Raw genomic sequence first — 16,128 nt, 5'->3', positions numbered from 1 at the left:
TTCTCATACACTGCATTGAAAGCACTGGACACTTTTGGTATTTACTTTAAAAATTAATTGTTAGCATAACAACTTTAACAAGCAATGGGGAGCTGCTGATAGTATAAAACATTGTGAGAAACGGTTCCCTCTGAAGTAATGTAGTTTTTGAGAAAGAGGAAAAATTTTCACTCAAATAATAAAAAACTTTTTTAGGCATCTAAAAATTACATAAATTTGTGCAACAAGGGTGTTTTTTCTTTCATTATTCTCTTGCAACTTCAATGACCAATAGAGTCAAAATTTTCACAGATCTGTTGTTTTATGCATGTTGGGATACAGCAAGTGAGAATACTGGTCTTTGAAAAAAACGCGCCCAGTACCTTGAAGGCCAATGAATGCAAAACACAATTAATGACATCCTATCCTTAAGTTACATTGTATATTTTATTTAATGCTCTTGAATGTCATGGCAACATGAAGTAAGAACAGCAATCAAATACATCTTTTAAAGGGAAGGTACACGTTTGGTAGTTACTCAAAACAAATATTAACTTAAAAACTGACTCGGTAACAAGCATTTGAGAGCTGTTGATAGTATAAAACATTGTGGGAAACGACTCCCTCTGACGTAACGTACTTTTTGAGAAAGAGGTAATTTCTCACTAAAATAATAAAAGACTTCTAGCTAAAAGTCTTTTTATTCTTATCTGAAAGCACACATTTTCGTCCAACAAGGGCAGGCTTGATACTTCACGAAGGCAACGGAGGCGATTGCCTCCGTTGCCCCTTGCCATTGCCTTGGTGCCCTTGAAATGCTCCAGTAGAAATTTACAATTTCCTCATATGGTGCCCTTTGCCAAAGAGAAAATGCCTTGGTGCCCTTGCCCTTTCAAAAACGAAGCATACAGCCCTGCAAGGGTGTTTTTTCTTTCATCATTTTCTTGCAACTTCGATGACCAATTGAGCCCATTTTTTCACAGGCTTGTTATTTTATGGTTATGATGGGATACACCAAGTGAGAAGACTGGTCTTTGACAATATTACCCAACGTGTACGTGTACCTTCCCTTTTTTTTACCTTTTTTTTTTTTGGGGGGGGGGGGGGAGTTGCTAGGCTATTCTACAATATGTTTGGTTTGACAACCATTATCATTCCACTGCAGGATGAAGGCCTCACTACTGTTGTCCCCGAGTATTGTAAATGAGGGAATATCGCATGTGCGATATTGAAATATAATCATATATTTATGTTTCAAACAATTGACATGTAAAATCAAAGAGTGTACTTAAAGGAACATTACAGATTTGATTTTTTGCTGACAAAACAGTTGCTGGCAGTGTAAGCACTGTATGTAATCCACTATATACATGTACATTAACTGACAAACGTGGAGAAGTTTGAAATCGATCGGCCATCTGGGTCACGAGAAAATAGTGAAAAACCGATTACACATTTTGTATCGCATCGATGCCAAAACAAAAATGAATAAAACACTCACTGAGCGATAAACTCCAATTGTGAAACTATATTATTTATTTCCAATCAAGTATGACATTTCAGACAGAAATATTTGAAGGGACATTTTCTACTGTCATCATCATTAGACCGTGTAAGTTTTATGTAAATCTGTGATCTTCATGATTTTTGTTTCTTACCAATTCTGTAACGTTCCTTTAAAGACAATCAATGTATGTTAAAATGTTTTGATAGTAAGTTGACCCAACAGCATTTCCTTATTGTGATTTTCCTAAAACCTACTATCCCCCCCCCCCCCTAGTTTAATTCCATAAAGGTTCAACGTCCACATACAGCTAAGGACAAAATAAAAATATCGCACCGTATATCTATCTCCCTGCACTTAAATGTAGGAACCAATTCTCCAAAGACATAGATCCTCGGTCAGGGTTTGTGCGTAGGCGTTGATTCAGTAAAGAAGAGTATAGAGGGCTCATATTGTATGCGGAGATCCTCTTGGGGCCCAATGTAGTGTGGCGTTACCCACCGCTGATTTTTGTGGGTGTAAAAGAAAACACAATAAGGCCAAATATAAAAAAATATCAGTTGATCAACCCCTCCGTCATCCTTGTTTTCATGCAGCATCCTTTTTTTTATTTTATTTTTTTATGTTACATTTTTTCCTTCAAAAAGACAAGTTTTCTGTGTATTTCTCATTAGACTTACTAATCTTTTAAAAGCACTGGACGCTATTGGTAATTACTCAAAATAATTGTTAGCACAAAAACTTACTTGTTTACTATCAATGGAGAGCTGTTGATTGTATAAAACATCGTTTGAAACGGCTCCCTCTGAAGTAATGTAGTTTTCGAGAAAGAAGTAATTTTCCACTAAAATATTTGAATTTAATTTTGAGACCTCAGAATTAGATTTTGAGGTTTCGAAATCAAGCATCTGAAAGCACACAACTCCGTGTGACAAGGGTGTTTTTTCTTCCATTATTCTCTCGCAACTTCAATAGAGACTGATCTTTGACAATTACCAATAGTGTCCAGTGTCTTAAAGAACTTGTTACTACATAAAGTAAGTATTGACTTTAAACTGCAAAGAATTTGTGGCCAGTTTGAATCAAAATGCTTGGCGGCAACCTTTGAAAGAAAAATCAAAATAAAAAGGTCCTCCTCTTTTTGGAAAAAAAACCTGGACGCTCAACAGGTAATTTTTTTGACTTGGCTTAAGTGTGCACTGAAGATATCTTGAGGTGTGTTGTTATAATATACACTGGGTTTTGAAAACATATGATACAAGAGAGGATATTGGATGAATGTAATGTAGGACGAGAGGGTAGATCTCGAGATTTAAGTATGTGGATGTACTCTGACTTAAATTATGACAGAAAAGCCTTGAGCCAATATGGCAATCTACCCTGCAAAGGGTCAGGCACCTCCATCGTGAAAGTCAGCTCAACACAAATATTGCGATGACAAGTTCATTTTTTGTGTGAAAAGTGCAAAATGTTGCAAACTGAACTGACTTCAACTTGGCCTACAGCAGATAAGATATTTTTTTCTTGGGGGAAAAAAAGAGAAATTTTAGTGAATAAAAGGCTAAGTGCGTACAGGCTTTAATAAGCGTTTTAGGCTAAAATATTTAGTCTTGTCTTACTCTTTAAGTTATGTTTAATGTTGTAAAGCGCCTCGGGGTTGGTTCTGCGTAAGGTGCTTAATAAATCAAATAATTATTAGTATTATGCCGGATAAAATGAAAAACATCGGTGGCAATTGGTCAATCTTTCAAATGTATCCTTTGTACAACAAAAGGATGAAGGTCTGAAATTGGGGATAATACAATAACCCATGTAAAAAGGGAGATTTGAGCATGAATTCCAGTACACTTTGTCTCTCTTTGTACAGGGGAAAACGAAGCCTACAGATGGTGCATGTCTGTGCACGCTACACAAATAGATTGCCTGGGGGCGTCAACTGGTTTAAACCAAACCAACTAACCACAAGCCAATAGAGAATGCTCAGAAGTTGTTCCGTGCTTTGATACATGTCAATTTAGCCTGTATACACATTGTCCAACATGAAATGGTTAAACCATCCTTACATGTACATGTGTGCCGTGAACCTGTAGTTTATTGGATTTAGCCGCCCACCTACCCTTACTTAATGGGGTAACAGATCTTTTGGGGGAGGAGAGCAGTACATAAATTGGGCTCTGGCTGCGTTGACAATAAAAAATCAGGAACAATCTCCTCACTTTTTCCTCCAGCATGCACAGTAAAATAATTATAGTGAATTAGTTCCTTAGAATGTTGAAAGTGATGTAAGGTACAACAAGAAGTAAGGCAAAAAAAAAAAAAAAATACCAGTTGATCGTGTAGTGTATCTCAACATATGCATAAAATAACAAACCTGTGAAAATTTGAGCTCGATTGGTCGTTGGAGTTACGAGATAACTATGAAAGAAAAAACACCCTTGTCACACAAAATTGTCACGGTGCTTTCAGATGCTTGATTTCGAGACCTCAAATTCTAAACTTGAGGTCTCGAAATCAAATTCGTGGACAATTACTCTTTTCTTGAAAACTACGTCACTTCAGAGGGAGCCGTTTCTCACAATGTTTTATACTATCAACCTCTCCCCATTACTTGTTACCAAGTAAGGTTTTATGCAAATAATTATTTTGAGTAATTACCAATAGTGTCCACTGGCTTTAATACAGAACTGACAGAAACCTGTCCGGTGCCTGTAAGCACTAACAGAAAAGAGGAAGCTAAAAACGAGTCTATGCCGTTGGGCATCGTGGGAGAGGCAACATGGGGCTTTATTAAGAGGGACAAAATCTTAGTGTTTGCACCTGCCATCTTGGGCAACATTCAACAGTGTTGTCCATTAGCTCTACATGTAAGTAGAGTGACAAAGACATACTAATAATAATAAAGACATTATTACTATTAGTATTTATCTCATGATTCCAATAAAATTAAAAACCCAGTATACAGAAAATCATGATGCAATTTTATAAAACTCATTTTAAGCAGAAAAACTTGTTTAACAAAAACAACAAAGTACTAATCAAAAGTAAGTAAGATTTGTTTTTCTGTGCTCAACATATGCATAAAATGACAAACCTGTGAAAATTTGAGCTCAATCGGTCATCGAACTTGCGAGATAATAATGAAAGAAAAAAACACCCTTGTCATACGAAGTTGTGTGCATTTAGATGCTTGATTGCGAGACCTCAAGTTCTAAATCTGAGGTCTCGAAATCAAATTTGTGGAAAATTACTTCTTTCTCGAAAACTATGGCACTTCAGAGGGAGCTGTTTCACACAATGTTTTATACCATCAACCTCTCCCCATTACTCGTCACCAAGAAAGGTTTTATGCTAATAATTATTTTGAGTAATTACCAATAGTGTCCACTGCCTTTAATCAGCATGATTTTTTTTAATTATAAATGTGTATACTGACCAACCATGACCATGTCCACCACACTTTGTGCTTGGTCCTTCAACGCCATGACCAACGCCGAGGTACAAGGCACAAATAACGGTCGGCTAATTATTCCTTGCGCCGCCATCATGAGGTTGTAGCCGTTACGACAACGATGGCGTCTCACCCTGCACCACGAGGGCAGTATAGAGCGTCTGGAAACTCGTGGCTGTGCATTCGCGGGTGGCATTAGATCCTTTTGGTGGCTAATCGATTGCACTTGGCATAAAATAGTACCCTTGATTTACGATCCCTCACGGTGACACACACACACGCACACGCCCACAAATGCTGCCTGTCCTGACCGACCCAGCAACAAGCAAGTCTTCAACTATCCGAGTCCCCCAGTTTCCACACACGCCTCTAGAAATACTTGATTATACCATGGAGCTATAGCTCCATGATTATACACAGGTATGCGTAATCACTGTTGAGAACAGTTTGCCTGCAGCTACACAGATAAGCACAGCTTGATTGTTGTAGGAGTGAAAGCAATCGTTGAATAGAGAATGGTGACAGTAGCTCCATGGTTTTTTATGGTAATCTTAGGGTGATCAAACTGAGGAGTTGAACGGCTCACTATAGCCATTGCTAGCTGGGAGAGAGGGGTAGTCACAACTGAAGACTACTTGCTCAGTGATGTGCACTTGCTCAGTGATGCACGCATCAACTGTGTGTTCATGAAAGCTTGATTATAATGGTCTGGGCTCATTACTCCAATATGCACTGGTTGTTGTTGTACGGATTGTGTGTACTATTGGATACAATGTAAATCAGATGCCTTTAAGAAGTGACTATGGGATGAGTCGAATGATGAAGATTTCATTGGGTTGTCACTCACAAGCACAGATATGAGAACTCTAAAGATGTCATGGGTTGTCACTAACTAGCACAAGAAACTTGTAAAGATGTCATGGGTTGTCACTAGCACTATAAACTTGTAAAGGTGTCATGGGTTGTCACTTACTAGCACAAATATGAAAACTTCTAAAGATGTCATGTTGTCACTCACTAGCACAAATATGAAACTTTTGCACTGGTTCGTTGTAGTAGGAATTGTATGTATACTAGTTGATACAATGTATGCCGGATGCCTGAGAAGTGTCTACAGTCCACACACGATGATGCGGATGAGTCAAATGATGAAATGGATGAAGATGGCATAGGGTTGTTACTCATGTCACAACATTTGTGGTAGTTGAGAGTTCTCATATTTAACATGAGAACTCTTAAGATATCGAGGGTCGACACTCATGAGCGCAAATATGAAAACTGTAATAAAAAATTTTTCTCAACAACTTGTCAGTCTTTCAAAACTACTTCCCTCTAACACATCACTGTACAGATAAAGTTTGACTTGATGTGTACAAAAGTAAATAAAAAATATTTATATAAAAAAAAAAATTAAAAATTAAAAAAAAACATAAAAAAATTGACCAGACCCCAAAACAGCTACCTACAGTGCAAACTTTATCATTCTTCTGTAAAACTGAGTGAAAAAGTGGTGGCATAATACAAAAATCTTTCTGCAAGTGTTTTTTCACAAAAAAATACATTTTTGGGGGCAGGGACTTTTTTATTTTATTTCCCGATAATTCTGTGATCGACTGGCTACACATGCCAACTCAGATGTACAATATTCTGGGTTAGTAAAAGTACAACCGAATGTCTGTAATGAATAATGTTATGAACATAATGAACGGGCTTTAAAAGACACTGGACACTATTGGTTATTGTCAAAGACCAGTCTTCTCACTTGCTGTATCTCAACATATATGCATAAAAGAACAAACCTGTGAAAATTTAAGAAATTGAAAGAAAAATGAAAGAAAAAACACCCTTGTCACATGAAGTTGTGTGCTCTCAGATGCTTGATTTTGAGACCTCAAATTCCTAATCTGAGGTCTCGAAATCAAAGTCGTGGAAACTTACTTCTTTCTCGAATACTACTCCACTTCAGAGGGAGCTGTTTCTCACAATATTTTATACTATCAACCTCTCCTCATTACTCGTTATCAAGAAAGGTTTTATGCTAATAATTATCTTGAGTATTTACCAATAGTGTCCAATTCCTTTAAGTTATCTCTCTCTTATTAAGAACCTCATCTGTATAACACATGATGGGTGACTTCATGTATATACCATCTTCTCTGTTGACTTCTTCTACTAGCTCTATCCCGTCTCCTAACCTGTCAACATCTATCAGGTAGCGCTAGCAATGGTTTCAAACAGGCAATATGATAGACTGCGCTCATTTAATTTGCAGGCTTTAACAAGTACAGGTGTCAGCTGCAAGTGCCTAATAAATAGATTTGGGTACAGACGATGAGGCGCTGCAGCTTTGAGGGACTCGTAACATTTGAGGAGGCGTTGGACCATCGTGGTTTTAGTTTATGCGCATCGAGCGTGCTGATGGCTGATATGGTGTTGACTTTATCACGCCACTGCTTCACTCTATATCTTTACATTATTATTATCATCGTTCATAATGTTGTAGTTATTAAAGGTGTCTTGTCGCATTAAAATGTAGGGTGAGTGTGTGACGAGTTATGAATCTGAAAAATTTGATAAAGGCAAACTGAAAAGTTAAAGTTGCTTTGATAATAGTATTATTAAAACAAATTTTATTTTCAATATTTATTTTTAAATGAACATATCATCAAAACAATTTTTTTTTCTCAGCATTTATTTTTAATAACAATTAATAACAATGTTATTGAAACAAATGTTATGTTCAATAGGTCTCAAGATCTTCTTGATAAGGAAGAAGCATTTCTTCTTGTCTTGTAGATGATCACAGTATGAACTTTGACAAAGTTTTGATCATGCTTTATAACTAATAATATTCTTTCTCTAAAGCTAAAGATAGTAGTAAAGGGAACACCCTTTCAGCATTGTATAATCATATTGCTCCGAGGTATAATGTATAGAACTTTCTTCCACAACGTCACACCCCAACATCTTGATACTATCCCGTACCATCTCAGATAGCAATAGCGCCTTGGGCCAACTTTCTTTTTTTTTTAATTGGGCCTCTGTTGGAAACCCATAATGTACAGTCCTACTTTCAATCCATCAATTACACCTACACACATCACGACATGTACACATATCCCAACATGTAACTGATGATCAAATTAAAGACAGCGGACACTATTGGTAATTGTCAACGACTAGCCTTCACAGTTGGTGTATCTCAACATAGGCATAAAATAAGTAACCTGTGAAAATTTGAGCTCAATCGGTCATCAAAGTTGTGAGATAAAGATGAAAACACCCTTGTCTCACAAAGTTGTGTGCGTTTAGATGGTTGATTTCGAGACCTCAAGTTCTATACCTGAGGTCTCGAAATCAAATCCGTGGAAAACTACTTCTTTCTCGAAAACTATGTCACTTCAGAGGGAGCTGTTTCTCACAAAGTTTTATACCATCAACCTCTCCCCATTACTCGCCACCAAGTAAGGTTTTATGCTAATAATTAAATTGAGTAATTACCAATAGTGTCCACTGCCTTTAAGTAAAACTTGAGAGGAAACCCATCAACAAGGATATCAGTGAGCGGACATTGGCTAAATAAATGTATGTATACATGTAGTCGCCAGTCGGGGCAGGATACATTTGTAGCGCCCATATGGGAGGCACATGTGTTGGTAAGGTCATTCATTGAGGGAGAAATTTCATTAACCTTTGACTAGCTAAGATCCTTTCCGATACTAAATGATGAATGAAATTCCTTGAAGACCTCCGGTGACCAGTAACTCAGGGAAGATTCTAACATCTACAGGAGTACAAAAGGGTGAACAACTTTACTCAACTGGTGCAGGCCTGATACTTCACGGAGGAAACAAAAAGTGATTGCCTCCATGCCCCTAGTCATTGCCTTGATGCCCTTGTGAAGTTTACAGTTTCCTCATAGGGTGCCCTTTACCAAGCAGAAAATGCCTTCGTGCCCTTTTGCTTCTAAAAGCGAAGCATACAGGCCTATAAGTGCATCAATGTATTTATTCAAGTATTTGAGAAGTAGGATTAGCTGTTGCGAAATGCATACAAACCATAAGGACCTATGGTATGAATGCAACAAAATAGTTGATGGCCTGTCGTAGCTAAGTCTTTCTCGAAGGCTTAAAAATGAGAGCCTTTGACTCTAGTAATATATAAGAGTTTAAAGTTTCTATACCTTTGGTTAATGTTCTCTTTTTTATGACCCATATCCATATCTGTTTTGACTTGAGTGTAAGAGTGTACAGTGCCAGTCAGAATTGATTTTAAAAAAATACTAGATATTTAGTTTTTTTTCCCAGTTTAATTAACCAGATGAATAATTAAAAAAAAACAATCTCTTCTCACTTCTAAATCATTTCTTCTCCGGAGATCCTTCAAAAAAGATTAAGGAAACTTCTATGCAACTCTTCCATCCAGAATAAACAAGGTGACTTGATGAAACACAAGAGGTCTCTGCTGTGGTTGTAAAGAATGAGGCCCTCTGTTGAAATGTCACTGTTAGTTTCTTCATCATAGAATGTGCAGTAAATTACAATTGTATCATAAGAAAGTGAACAGTGGGGATTGATTTCAAATTTTGCAAAAGAAGCTTATATTTTCTGTTAATTACTGCAATTCAATTATTTGAATGAAACAATTGAATATGATTGTTTGACCATGAAGCAGAAGAATACAAAATAATTTTCACTACATCAATGTGACAAGAGCCATCTGTTGTCAGAACTTGGAGAGGCACAGCCACCCAGTAAAATTCCAAGACCCAAAATGTAGTATAGCTCCCCCTTTTGTCCAAATTTAGCAAGTTTTTCTACTATCAATACACATGTATAAATCAAACCATATAGGGAAATTCTCTATGATCAAATGTAGAGATTCAGTTATAGCAGAACCATAGCTCTATATTTTTGTAAGCGCTGTGATTTAGTTTTCTAAGTAGAGCGTTTTTAAAATGCAGTTTATTATATTATTATATTATATTATTATTATATTTACTCTGTAAACATACTTTTCAAAATACATCAGAATTTCTTTTTATTTAATTATAACCAGGACCAAATTTCATGGTTCTAATAACCAGCCTATTACAGTGAACTATTCGATAACAGCCATATAATATTGGGCCCTGGGCCGAATTTCATAAAGTCTGTAAGCACAAAAACTTGCTTAGCAAAGAAAAAGTATTGCTAAAACAGAAACAAGTTACCAGCCAAAATTACATTAGGTTTTAAAATGTTGTGACTGGTGCCCCAAAAACTTATTTGGTAATGGCCAAAGAAAATCTATTGATAGTATAAAACAGGCATCTGAAAGCACAACAATTTGTGCGACCATGGTGCGACAAGGGTGTTTTTTTCTTTCATTAATATTTCGCCACTTTGACAACCGATTGAGCTCAAATTTTCACAGGTTTGTTATATTATGCATATGTTGAGATACACCAACTGTGAAGATTAGTCTTTGACAATTACCAGTAGTGTCCAGTGTCTTTAATGGGAGTAGTTCCTATGCAACATTAGAATCATCCACAGTAAGGTGATGGTACCCCCCTGATGATATCCAAATGATGATGGCTCTTGACTCCTTAATGAGAGAGGCTGACACTGCTGGAGGAGGCAGCCAAGAAAATGAAGATTAATGAGGCACGTTGAGTGAGGAGAATAAAATCAGAAGGTGCTAAAGAGGGGTGTGTAAACAGGGAGGAGGCCCAAGAAAGGATAGAGAATGAGTGTCTTCAAGTTATATTGACAGGCAAATGGATGAATTATTCATTGAGTATAAGGACCGTCGGGGTAGATTGGAGCCAAGATGGTTGACGTTGCTCATTCCGAGAGATTTTTTTAAAGTATTTTTTTCTTGATGGTTTGTCATTTCCCTGGGGACGGAGGATCGTATTCACACTTAAATGGCTTTGACTCTTCATCTTTCATCTTCAAGACTGAAAAAGTATGTGTCATCACCGGGCCAGTACTTTTTCACCCTCTTTGTCGACAACATCTTGATTATCTTTGCCTTGATGTTAAAATGTACTGTTGTCATGAAACTGTTACTAACTTGACGGTTCTCATGAAACTACGCTGTAATAAATGAATATTTTGTGGGCTTTAGCTAATTGGTCCTTTCATTTTTTCATGAAGTAATGAAGAGTGATTTAGTATCCAGTTTGGAGTGTGGTTCGAATCCTGGTCATGACACTTGTGTCCTTCAGCAAGATGCTTTACTATAATTGCTTCTGTTCACCCGGGGGTATAAATGGGTACCTGTGAGGGCAGAGATGATTCTTGTGATTGATTTAACTTGGTGCACTCATATGCTTATGTTTGGCAGCACAGGCTGTATACTCCCAAGCGAGCTGAAATGGTTTAAAGATGCTATGTCAGATTTTTTGCCCCAAACATTAAAAAATAGGTTTTTTTGAGTGAATGGTATTTCAAAGAGTATCACCTGCTCTAACGAAAAAAAATTTAACTTTTACTTTTAATGGTCAGGAACCATGACAAAATTTTAAAACGTTTCTTATAAACCACATAAGAATTGGTCACGTGATATAATTGTCAGGATCCCGACAAAAAGTAATTTTGAGCACTTTATTTCACTGCTACTAATAATTGGCGGACTTTTTCGAGCAATGGCTCAAATGAAAGCTTGTAACTTTCTCGACCCCCATCAAAAAACCTATTGAATTTTAATTCAAAATTTTGGGGTCAAATCGGCCAAAAATCTGACATAGCATCTTTAAACGGAATGAAATAAAAATGGCAAAGTGACCAGGGGTGATAATGTGAAGCGCCATGAGCATCACTGAGTGACGGACCTGAGCCCTATATAAGAAGCCACAATTATTATTATTTGGTGATGAACTCGATGTCTATAGTGGTAGTGGTTCTACATGTACCGGTACATGTAGATTGCCGTTTCATACAAAATAAACTTTAATGGACGCATGAACGGAAGACAAGGTCAAGAACCTCTGCGACTTGAACATTCAGACTGATCATGTTGTAGAACATAGATGTCTGGATGTTGCAGTCCTAGACAAAATGTACAAGATGTGTCATCTCATTGACATAGCTGTGCTGGGCGATATCAGGGCATGATGGATAGCTTCAAAAGACTTGGAAAAGAACCAAGACACGGCCAGGAAACTTTGTAAGGTTTGGCAGGTGAAAGTGAGAGTAGTCCCTGTGGTGGTTGGAGCACTTGGCACCATTCCGAAGGCACTGGAGAAGCATCTAGATCAAAATAGGCATGACTGTGAGATCTGCTCTCAAGAAGGTGGTACTTCTGGGAGCAGCGAAAATCCTGTAAAAGACCCTTGAGATCAGTATCTACTGTAAGGTTACGGAACGTACCAGCCTCGAGCCCGTTTCAAGTCACATTCTTAAAGACTTGGATTTAGACTTGAGTCACAATGGTCACTAACACAGACAGGGACTCAGGACTTGAACTTGGTGTTTGTGTTCTTCTATAATATACAATACTCCATACAATACCTTAATCTACATAAATGTACCTGTTTTAATAGAGGTATTAATTTATGTTTAAATATTCAACATTTTCCAGACTACTATGTATGTTTTTTAATGTTTGAATGGCATTGCTCCACCTTTAATCTCTGATATGTTTCATCTTCGCCAAAGCCACCGTCAAGAACTCTGTTCTTCTTCCGATAAAACTCAACTTAACATTCACGAGTCCAGTCTAACTTATGGCAAACACGCCTTCTCACACTCTGCTGCTGAACTTTGGAACAAATTCCAAATAAATGTCCGTAATTCTTTGTATAGATTTGTGTGTTCTATAAGTTTTCAGTATTATTACTTTGTTATAAATAAATAAAAAAAATGATTTGTTATGATTTGTTACTGTGTCACTAGATTTGCTCAAATGAAGGGGAAAAAATCATTTGACTCCTAAACTAGGAGCCCTTTCATGAATTTGTGCACTTTATAAGTTTTCGTTATTATTACTTTGTTATTGTTTATAAAAATGGTTTGTTATGATTTGTAATTGTTACTGGATTTTATCAAATAAAGAAAATTCACCTTTGACTCCTAAACTGTGAAAATCCTGCAGCTACAGTATTCTGAATAACCTAATGTCACTGCCATTGATATGTGCATACTTGCATGGAGTCGGACAAAGTAATCCACATTAACAAGTCAATATTAGTACAACTGTGGTTTCAGTTACACTTCAGCAGCCTCTGTCATAGCTTGTGTTTTTCTTCCTTGTCTATGCTAAAAAAAGAAGGAAAAAAAAAAAATCCAAGCTGAGATATTATCCACTGCTTTTCTTAGCGCGGTGTATCTTATTACCACCTAACGCACGTTTCTGCAATGGATAAAAATAACAAGGTATTGCTGAATCCCCAATGTACATGGCTGTCGGCATTCTCTTCAAACCGACACATCCACAACTGCGCCAGACCTAAAAATCCTACAATTTCCATTTAACCATGTGCTACCTCCGGCCTCAATCCCGAACACACTCACAATATGTTTCCCACTAATAAGATTAATTTCTGTTTTTCTTGAGTTTTAAGCAAAAAACAAAAACAATAGATTTTTTCGCGGAGACTCGCTTTTGCTCAGGCTAAGCCAGTCTTCGTCAAAGAAGGAAAAGACCTTCCACTAATACTGAAAAAGCTTGAGGTAATTGCATGCATAAATAACAAGCCAGTCATCTACAACTAAGCCCTTAAATCAGTGTTAGATGCGAGGATAATTGCTGAAGGCCACGACCGGAGATTGAGAGGTCAGAATAATATCACACAACGCTAATCACTAGTAATATCCCAAAACAAAATTAACGTTTGTAAACCGAGACGACTACAATTTGTAGAGAGTGCATGCAATGTTTTCATACAGGCCTAATTAAGTTTACTAAGATAAGAAGTACTTAAAGGCAGTGGACACTTATTGGTAATTACTCAAAATATTTGTTAGCATAAAACCTTACTTGGTAATGAGTAATGGGGAGAGGTTGATAGTACAAAACATTGTGAGAAACGGCTCCCTCTGAGGTGCAGTAGTTTTCGAGAAAGAAGTAATTTTCCACGAATTTGATTTTGAGACCTCAGATTTAGAATTTGAGGTCTCGAAATCAAGCATCTGAACGCATACAACTTTGCGAGACAAGGGTGTTTTTTCTTTCATTATTATCTTGCAACTTAGACGACCGATTGAGCTTAAATACTCACAGATTTGTTATTTTATGCATTTGTTGAGATACACCAAGTGAGAAGACTGGTCTTTGACAATAACCAAAAGTGTCCAGTGTCTTTAAGTGAAGCACAATGCCACTTCATTCCGTTTGATAGACTGTGGTAGTAATGCCAACATGAACAAATTGAAAAATCTAAAAATAGAAAAATCTAAAATTGAAAAATCTTAAAGGTAAATTCAATGGTTTTTCTATAAAACATGAGTAGACCATGACAGTGCTTCGCGGCAGCTGTAATCAGCAACAAATATTCTGGATGTAATTGTATGTCTTTATGTAAGGGATCCGGCCATCTACTAACCAGGGCCCAGTTTCATGGCGCTGCTTACCTTTGATTTCTACTCTTACAGCCACCATTCCCTGCTTGCCTGGCAAGTGCCGAATTTCAGCGCTAGCTGTGTAAAGCGTAGAATGCCTAGAGTATACATACGCTACAAGCCAAAATTCCCCCCTAACCCTAAAAATCGATTGATGTAAGTGCAGAATTATATGCTTCCGTAAGCGCCGATTCTTTGCTTACAGTAAGCAGAGCTATGAAATTGACCCCAGGTCATCAACTTCCTTCTAAATTGTCTCAGATTGTATCATTTTCCTGAAGACCATATCAACAATGAGCCTAGAAATTTTTTATTACTTTTCTACTAATGTAACTTTCCTCAAATACAGATTTAACAATAATAAAATAAGGAAATAATTCATACAATATATTTTTGTTAGTAGGAACCGGTTAGCGTGCAGTGGATCACCAAACCATGAGCCTCAAATCACCGAGATATCAGTAAATTTGTCAGTTTTTTCTTCAAATTAGTTAAAAACATGTTAAGTTGGTAAAGTCAGACATTTTTTCTCTACAGTAAAATTATTTCGTTATGATAAAAAAAAAAAAAAATTATAAGATTAAAAGATTATTATGTCCTTTTATATTGTTCTTCTTAAATTGTGGCATCAGGAGATTAACTCGATAGTAATTTAGTCTACTTTTTAAAAATCCATCTGGGGTGCTACTTTCTTGTTTGTTCTCTCTCCCAAATGTATGTTCATGTTTTTGTTTTCTTTACTGTTCTTATTGTCTGTACTTGAATTTTTACCTGTGAAATTAATAAATGAAATGAAATGAAATTAAAAAAAATTACATTTCTTTTTTTTTCCACGCCAAATAAAAAAGTTTAGGGTTGCAGCGTAAAGTTAGGGTCAGTCGAGTAACTGTAAACAGAACATTGTTGTTTTTGGCCATAAGTGACAATCTGACTAAACCTAAAACAAAGCTTCTGTGCAGATAAACACAAGAGTTTGAACTCTGAGATCTTCTCAAGGCCCTTGAAACCAACAGCCATATCAAGCACTTATGAAAATAACTACCCTGTGATCTAATGACAAGTTAATATGTGGACTTACTGACTGATGGGAATGGGGATGGTACACAGATTAAAAGCACTCAAGTATGATGAACTATGTATACATGATGTTCAGTACGAGCGTCACCTCATGGAGCCAGCATGATGGCGTGCTGGTCATAATAATCAGACTATCAGAAAGAAAGCCTTGTGCACTGTAGGTGCCTCATCACTTCAAAGTGGTTCAAACACACAGTCGTGGTACATGGTTGTTTCCTAATGTGCACAGCCACAACCATAGGTACACATTTTGTTTGTGCACATCTTATGAACAAGAGTACCTATGATTTTAAAACACACTACAGTTGTGGTGCTTGGTTGTTTCCTCATCTCATAGCCATGATGTGCACATTGTGTCTGTTTATGGTTTTAGTATGCAGGTAGAAATAGAAGGAGTTGGAACGAAGCTATGCCAGTTTATAACCAATTTAGGAGATTCCCTTTATTTTTTATAGATAAAATAATAAAAGAATGAAGACAAAACCATATAATTACGCCCCAGATTGCAGAGTATGGCTTTTTAAAGGCAGTGGACACGATTGGTAACTGTCAAAGACTAGCCTTCACAGTTG

General features: G+C 36.9%; 1 protein-coding gene across 8 annotated transcripts in view; it reads right to left on the bottom strand.

Annotated features, from left to right (window-relative positions):
- Positions 1-16,128, bottom strand: part of LOC139937799 (diacylglycerol kinase beta-like) — a 143,012-nt gene that overhangs the window by 56,547 nt on the left and 70,337 nt on the right. For 5 of the 8 annotated variants that reach the window (XM_071933108.1, XM_071933109.1, XM_071933110.1 and 2 more), the window contains exon 1: positions 4,917-5,540. The exons of the other annotated variants lie outside the window; for them this stretch is intronic. In XM_071933108.1, the coding sequence (XP_071789209.1) occupies positions 4,917-5,127 (211 nt within the window). In that variant the 5' untranslated portion in view covers positions 5,128-5,540. Of the gene's footprint in view, positions 1-4,916; positions 5,541-16,128 lie in introns of those variants that run through there. 8 annotated transcript variants of the gene reach the window in all.

Source organism: Asterias amurensis, chromosome 5 (assembly GCF_032118995.1).
Source record: "Asterias amurensis chromosome 5, ASM3211899v1".
Taxonomy (NCBI): Eukaryota; Metazoa; Echinodermata; class Asteroidea; order Forcipulatida; family Asteriidae; genus Asterias; species Asterias amurensis.
The sequence above is the reverse complement of the archived record's forward strand: the minus strand, read 5'-3'. Positions and strand labels throughout refer to the sequence as shown.